This window comes from Octodon degus, unplaced genomic scaffold (genome assembly GCF_000260255.1).
Source record: "Octodon degus isolate 3935 unplaced genomic scaffold, OctDeg1.0 scaffold00086, whole genome shotgun sequence".
NCBI classification, from domain to species: Eukaryota; Metazoa; Chordata; class Mammalia; order Rodentia; family Octodontidae; genus Octodon; species Octodon degus.
In genome coordinates, this window is record NW_004524662.1 from 8,821,082 (window position 1) to 8,829,493 (window position 8,412).

Here is an 8,412-nt window from a genome sequence, read left to right on the forward strand (position 1 = left end):
GAGAGAGAGAGAGAGAGAGAGAGAGAGAGAGAGAGAGTAAAATATTTATATTTTTTGGTGTAAATGTCCGTTGTTTTTTTTTTTGGGGGGGGGGAGCAGAACCTGGGATTGAACTCAGGCCCTTGCACTTGCCAGGCAAGCACTTATTCTACTGAGCCATCTCCCTGGCCCCTAAATGCCAGTTTTGTAACTGACTAAATGGCCATCAACAACATCAGAATGGTTGAAACTAACCCTGTTAATTAAGGCAGTTTCCCTTCTGTCTACCCACCACTTTCTGTACTATATTTGAATTTATGTAAAAAAGTATTACTTCATTAGCTAAATATAATTTTGTGAATTCAACCCGAGAGTTAGGAAATGCATAGTGATCCCATGCTGTGGACATACATAAAGCCATACAAACTAAACTTAGTTTTGTAACTTGTGCCTCTCTAAGATGTTAATAGGAAATTTTGCCTCTATCTTTCCATTCATTCACATCAAAGATAATGATATCGACAGCTTGTTGCCTAAAATATTGTTAGATGTTCAGAAAATAGTTATTACAAGAATTGACTTTATTTACTTACGTAATAGTATAGTCTCTTCTGGTGCAGTGGTAATGAACCCATGGAAGGTCCAAAAAATTCACCATCACTGGTCTGGTATATTTTCAGTGTTTGTGTACTTTGAAAGGATAGCTACTTATTATAAAACTAAGTTTAGTTTGTGTGGCTTTATGAGATGTTTCCTTTGTTCAAAACAAAGCAGTGGGTGAACAGAAGAAAAAAGGTTTATAGTTGTTAACAGTGGGACTGTTAGGATATGGGATTATTAATCTTATTTTCATTTATATGGGAAATAGCTATGGTGAACATGAATTGACACCAGGACAAGGGACAAAAAAATTTAAAATTATGTTTTCATACAAACTACCCAGTGTTTTAAATTGTTAGTTTTGTATTTTGTGCTGTAGGAAATTTTAGATTAATTGCCATTTATGCCACTTAGTTTAGTTTTTTAATTCAGGGTCTTGCCATATAGTTCAGACTGACCTTGAACTCACTGTATATGGCTCATGCTGGCCTTGAACTTGCAGCGATTGTCTTCTCAGCCTCCAGAGTGCTGGGATTATAGTAATCCATCATGCCTGGCTAACACTTACTTTCGAAGTACAGTAATTGTATTACTTTTTAACTTGATTTCTAAAGTTATAAAACAGTGATGCTGGTTAAATGTAAAATAGAGTAGCACCTTTTTTTATTTTGGTACTGGGAATTGAACTAGAGTGGCAACTTTTAGGAAATTACAGAAATGATGTATTAGGTACTTTGGTAGCACATATACTAAAATTGAAACAATACAGAGAGCATTAGCATGGCACCTATGCAAGGATGATGGCAAATTTATGCAGCATTATATATTTTTCTGGAAGATAGTAGGAACAGCACTTAAAGACATAAGTGTAGGCAAGGTCTTTCTGGGATTTTTTGAGATAGGGTTTCACCATATTTGGCCATTAACTCACTTATGTTAGCCTATGTAGGCCCATAGCATAGATGGTGATCCTCCTGCCACAGCTTTCTGAGTGCTGGGATTATAGGTATGTGCCACCTACCCAGCAAGGATTTTCTGAACAGAACCCAATACTGAGAATCAACACATGAAATGTATCAAATTAAAAAGCTGCACAGCAAAAGAAACAACTAAAAGAATGACGGGACAACCTACAGAATGGGAAAAATTTTTGCCCTCTGTGCCTTGGACAGAGGACTATTATCTAAAATATATAAACAACTAAAAAGAACTAGATCACTCATAAAAGATCCACTTAAAAAAATGGGCAACTGAAATGAACAGACTTCTCAGATGTACAGATTGCCAATAAATGCATGAAGAATGGCTCATCACTGGCCATCAGAGAAATGTAAATTTAAAAAACACTACCCTGAGATACCATATTACCGCTTAAAGAATCGTTCGTTATCATTAAAAAACCTAGTAACAAATGCTGGTAAAGATGTGGGGAAAAAGGAACTCTACTACATTGCTGGTGGGAGTGTTAACTAGTACCATCACTGGGAAAGTCAGTATAGAGATGCCTCCAAAAACAAAGTAGAAATTCCATTGACCCAGCTGTTCCCTGCCAAGCAATTTTCCCAAAAGAGTTAAAAGATCGTATTGCAGGGAAAGGTGTGTATCTATGTTTTTAGCAGCACCTTACATAGTAAGTAAATCTTGTCAGCAGCATATATATCTATCAACAGATGAATGTGGAAGATGTATTTATACATAATAGAATACTATGCTGACAGATATAAACTTGAGGCATACATAAGTAATTGAATGCAACTTGAGAACATAATATGTGAATTAAGTCAGCCACTCAAACTCAAATATGGCATAGTTTTTTATATGAGAAATTACAAGGGCCAGCTAAATAGGTCAGTGAATTAAAGCCCCTGCACGCAGCCGTAGGAGCCAGGGGTTTGATCCCCTGGGCCTGCCATGCCAGCCCTGCCCCCCGGGGCGCACTGAGGTATCAGTTGAGACTGGGCATGGTGGCACATGCCTGTAATCCCAGCTCTTGGGAAGTTATAAACAGGCGGATCACTATGAGTCCGATCTAGTAGTGAGACCTTGAACATCCTGTAGACCCTTCCCTAAAATACAAAAAAGAAAAAAGAAATTACAAACATAGCAAAATAGAAGAGATATACACTAGAGGGGAAATTGAAATATTTCTACTAACTTTATATTGTGTTAATAAAAAATATTTTGGGCTGGGAGATAGCTCAGTAGAATAAGCACTTGCCTGGCAAGTGCAGGGTCCTGAGTTCAATCTCCGGCACTGCAAAAAAAAAAAATGAATAAATAAAAATAAAAAATATTTCAATATAGGCCAGCTAGTTTTATTTATAATAAAAGTTTATCTTTGTTGAGAAGAAAGTTTGTTTCGGTTTTTTGGTAAGCATCTTTGGCTTTTTTTTTTAATTGGGTAACTGCTTTGAAGATGATATACACAGTGTAATAAATATTGTTACTTTGTTATGAAATATTTTGTATTTTTCGTAAAAAGGAATAATAAATCATCAGTTTAATGAGTTTGATACAGTAGTAGAATAAGATTACCTGAAAAATAGACAAACTAGTATTTATCCTCATTCCTGTGCTAGTACTTGTTCTTTTATTATACTTTTTAGCAGAGTAAATAAAACAATATTGGATACCTTGGTTCTCTTTAAAGTACAGTTGCATGTTGGTTTAATTGAGGTTCATAATGGTGGCTTTACAAAATTCTTTTCTTTTCAAGGAAAGCAAGTCTTGCGCTAATCAGAAAAATGATTCATTTTTGTTCTGAAGCACTGTTAAAAGAAGTTTGTGATTCTGATGTTGGTCACAATTTGCCTACAATATTAGTGGAAATCACTGCAACTGTCCTTGATCAAGAGGTCAGTTTTTCATCTTCCTTTAGATTCTTTTACATTTAATTCCCTTTAGATAGTAGATAGTGAAATAGCACTGTTGTTTTAATTCTAATAAGCTATTTTGTCTGTTTTAGGAAACTAAATTTGTTTTTATCATATTCTCTTTAACTTCCTTGTGGTCATGTACTCTTTCTTTTTCTCCCTGCAGGATGATGATGATGGCCACCTGTTGGCTTTGCAGATTATAAGGGACTTAGTAGATAAAGGTGGTGATATTTTCTTGGATCAACTAGCCAGACTTGGTGTAATTAGCAAAGTGTCAACTTTGGCGGGTCCTTCCTCTGATGATGAGAATGAAGAGGAATCAAAACCAGAAAAAGTAAGTGGTCTTAAGCCAGGCGTGGCGGTGCATGCCTGTAATCCCAGCCCTCAGGAGGCTGAGACAAGAGGATCGTTGAGAGTTCAAGACCAGACCAGCCAGGACTACAATGTGAGCTCAGGGCCAGCCTGAACTGCATAGTGATACCCTGTCTCAAATAAGCAAAAAAGAAAAGTAAAAGGTCTTAATTGTAATGGAGTCAGAAACTTGTTTTGAGGAAATATATTTTCAATTTATAATAGCTGTTGTGAAAATAATGGCAGTGTAGAATACTACCATCTGTACTTTTTTAATCAATTTTATTTTTCAGTTGTTTATTGGTAGGATTCAGAATATACAAAGTTCCAAAAATAGTTAAAAGAATGTCTCTACATTTTAAAAATATTATTTGAAGATAAGCTGAGTATGACCTCTGCTTATTTGTTTTGGTTTTTATTTTATTTATTGGACATAGGTCCTCACTAAGCAGTTCAGACTCATATTGATCCTCTTATCTCAGCCTCTCTAGCACTGGGATTATAGGCATATGTCACCATGCCTGGTTTTGGTGGCCAGCATGTCAAATTCCAGGGGTTCCAGTAGCCAGCATGGCATGAGGCACTGAGGATCGAACTTGGGTCCTTGCACGTGCCATCCAGACACTTCAACTGCTGAGCTATCTCCCCAACCCTGTTTGATAGATAGATAGATAGATAGATAGATAGATAGATAGATAGATAGATAGATTTTTTTTTTTTTAAACGACAGTGTCTTTCTGTGTAGCTCAGGCTAGCCTTCAGTTCACTGTGTAGCCCAACGTGGCCTTGAACTTGCAGTGCTCTTCCTGCTCTAGCAGTGTTCTTCCTGCTTCTGCGTCCTGAGTGGTGGGATTACAGGTACACCACCATGTCTGACAATATGCTCCCTTTTATACTTCACCAAAAAAGCAGCATGTTCTTGGTAGGTGTAGTCATACATACCTAAAATCCCAGCATTCCAGGAGGTAGAAGCAGAAGAATTTCATGTTTGAGCCCAGCCTGGACAATTTAGCTATTTAGTGAGGTCCTGTCTGAGAATAAAGAAAACAGTAATAAAGTTGGCTGTGTACAGTTTATGTGAAGGCCCTGTGTTTAATCTACACTACCACTACTACAACCATAATAAAACACAGCACATTTTCTTGTGTTGTTCTAATATAGTTAATCAAGTCGAAAGGCTTAGTATTTAGGAGCTGAGGATATAGCTCATCCACAACATAGCGCAGGGCACTAAGCACCTGCTTAGGCAAGCACTGGGACCAAAGTTCAATTCTAGATACCACATGCCTTGCTGCCTCTGCCAACCCCCACAAGCTGAACTGGCAACAAGATAGCGCATGGTGGCACATTTGGGAGGCTGAAAACAGGAGGATCACTATGAGTCCAAGCTGTGTAATGAGACCCTGTACCAAATACGTAAAATAAAAAATTTAAGAAAGTTCTTCTTAGCATGCACAAAATCGCATCTGATCTTCAGCACTGGATATTTTCAGGTAAGCAAAATCTGATAGAATTTTTTGGTTAACAATTTTTTGTTGTTACTTTTTGAGAGAGCCTTGCTATGCAGTCCACGTTACACCTCAGCTAGCTGTTATTACTCAGGATGACCTCAAACTTGTACTCCTCATGCCTGAACTTTTCAAGTTCTGAGAAAAAGACGTGCACTATCACCTCTGGTTTTTAACAATGTTATTTTAAAAATCAAACTTTTTTTTTTTGTGGTACCAGGGATTGAACTCAGGACACTGCCTTTGCCAGGCAAGCACTTACTCTACTGAGCTATCTCCCTAGGCCAAAAATCAAACTTTTGATGAAATTCAAATTACTGATTTTTAAGTTGTGGTATGACCTTTTAAAATGCCTTCACAGAAGTTTTACCAAAGCCAAAAATCATTTTAAAATTTTTTTAAAAATCATTTAAAAAAATTTTTAGTAGATAGTCTTTACTTATATTGTATATATGGTAAATTTTGGGGTTCAACATTGTATGTATATTATCCACTGAGCCATCTCACCAGAAATTCATAATCTTCATTTTGTGGGAATATTCTCAATCTTTAAATGTCAATAAAAACTTTTAGAATCTTAGGCTAGGCTACAAAATATGTTCTAACTACGATACCAGGGTGACCATAGGAATAATCCTGTGCATTTGATTTACTTGAATAAAGCATAGGTCCTTAGAACTTATTTTCTGTTTTGTGTGCAGTCTTTTGTATATATTGTTATGGGTAAAAATGGTGTGATAATTTCATGTGTACAATATATAATGATCAAATCAGGGTAATTAGCATTTTGATCCCCTGAAACACTTGGCATTTCTTTGGGTTGAGAGCCTTCTAATGCTCTCTTCTAGTTTTTTAAATTAAATTTGTTATAGATGTTAGTCACTCTCTTATAGAGCATTAGCATTTTTTTCTTTCAAACTGTACTTTGCTATCTGTTCTCCAATCTCCCTGTGCTCCGTCTGTTTTCTCTCTGCTAATGACTACTACTCTATTCCCTTCTTTCAGATGGTAATTTCTTTTTTCTTTTTTTTTTTTTCTTTTGTGTGGTACCAGGGATTGAACTCAGGACCCTGTGCTTGCCAGGCAAGTGCTAATTCTATGAGCTATCTCCCTAGCCCCGGTACTTTCATTTTAGCTATCGCATCTGAATGAGAATAGGTGATATTAGCATTAGTCTTTCTGTGGTTGGTTTATTTCACTTAACATAATGTCTTTCATTTTTCTCCCTGCCACCACAAACAGGATTTCTTTTCATGACTAAATAGTATTCTATTGTATATAAATACCACATTTCTCTCTCTCTCTCTCTCTCTCTCTGTCTGTCTGTCTGTCTGTCTGTCTTTTTCTTTCTGATGAGTATCAAACCCAGGGCCTCATATATGCTAGGCAAGTTTTCTTCTACCTTTGACTTATATCCCCAGTCCAGGATTTACTTTTAAAAGTTTATTCTTGGGCCGGGGAGATGGCTCAGTGGCATAAGCGCTTCCCTGGCAAGCGCAAGGGCCTGAGTTCAATCCCTGGTTCTCAAAAAAAAAAAAAAAAGTAAAAATTTGTTCTTGAGCCAGCCAGATAGCTCAGTGGATTAAAGCACCTGCTTAGGCACAGCGCATCGGCTGGGTTCGATCCCTGGCAGCATGCTGTACCGGCCCCACCCTCTGGTAAGGTCAAGAACTCTGAGACATTGTCTAAGAAAATAAAGAAGAAAGAAAAAATAAATTAATTATTTTTTTTAAAAAAGAAAATAAAGATACTCATTTTTTTCGGGGTGCTATGAAAATCACTTCTTCAAAATTAAGAACCATATTTTATAGGCAGTATATAACAAAGCAGTACTATAAGGAAGACCAAAAGTACTCTGTAGGGATGGAGAGAAAGATCGGGACCACCTGCCTGACAAGCTTAAGGATCTGAGTTTGATCCCTGGCAACCATGCCTTGCTGGTCCCTGAAACCTGGGTGCATCCACATGGCCCCAAAACTGGGTGTGGTCGTGCACACCTGTAATCCCAGCTCTAGACAGGAGACAGAAGGGTCAGTAACTGCATAGCAAGACCCTGTCCTGCCAAAAAATACAAATAAAATAATAATCATCAAAAAATAAAAATTGGGGCTGGTGAGATGGCTCAGTGGTCTAAAGCACCTACCTAGAACAAGCTTAGCAAAGCACAGGGACCGCGGTTCAATCCCCCAGCACCACATGCCAGCCAACCCCGCCCCCTGGTGGGCTGAGCTGGCCACACACACACAAATAAAATTAAAAAAAAAATTATTTTATCAAAAATATTCTGCCAGTGTCAAAACGTGTTCTAGAAAGAAACAGCTCCTGTGATTCATGTCCTCAAACTCAGTGTTCCTTGCACTGATTCTGACTGCTGACAGCTTCATCTTTGTTTTTTTGGGTACGAGGAATTGAATTCAGGACCTCATACTTGCCAGGCAGGCTTTGCACCACTGAGCTAAATCCCCAGCCCCTAACCTTCTATTTCTTATAAATCATGAATTAGACTTAGCAATGTTGTGAGATTACCAATGTCTTAAAGTATTACCTAAATGTATTTAGAGTTCTTATCCATTGGTCTTCACTACACCTGGACAGGATATACTTAAGGATTAACTATGACATTTTTAGGACTTGGGTCCAAGATTTGCAGGTAATTAGTTGATCACAGCATATGTTAAACTACAAGCAAGTGAATACAATATTATGCTTAGAATGTTTATATTATAAAGTTGAATTATAGTCATGTTTTAAAAATACTTAATATTTGAAATGAGATTATTCTCCATATTTTATTGAATAATTCTGTATATTTAGGAAGATGAACCACAGGAAGATGCTAAAGAATTGCAGCAAGGTAAACCATATCATTGGAGAGACTGGTCAATCATTAGAGGAAGGGACTGCTTATATATTTGGAGTGATGCAGCAGCCTTGGAATTATCTAATGGCAGTAATGGATGGTTCAGATTTATATTGGATGGAAAACTTGCCACCATGTATTCAAGTGGTAGTCCTGAAGGTGGATCTGATAGTTCAGGTAATACTTTGTTTCAATTAAAAAATATATTTTTTAACTTTTATAATTTGCTTTTATGGTT

General features: G+C 37.1%; 1 protein-coding gene and 1 non-coding gene across 2 annotated transcripts in view; both read left to right on the forward strand.

Moving 5' to 3' along the window:
* Hectd1 (HECT domain E3 ubiquitin protein ligase 1) overlaps positions 1 to 8,412 on the forward strand; it is a 118,336-nt gene that overhangs the window by 56,157 nt on the left and 53,767 nt on the right. Inside the window, exons 11-13 of the mRNA XM_023721837.1 lie at positions 3,296 to 3,434; positions 3,619 to 3,789; positions 8,129 to 8,351. Of these exons, the coding sequence (XP_023577605.1) occupies positions 3,296 to 3,434; positions 3,619 to 3,789; positions 8,129 to 8,351 (533 nt within the window). The remainder of the gene's footprint in view (positions 1 to 3,295; positions 3,435 to 3,618; positions 3,790 to 8,128; positions 8,352 to 8,412) is intronic.
* LOC111818303 lies at positions 1,309 to 1,410 on the forward strand. Its single transcript, XR_002822326.1, has one exon. It is a non-coding gene; the product is annotated as a U6 spliceosomal RNA (small nuclear RNA).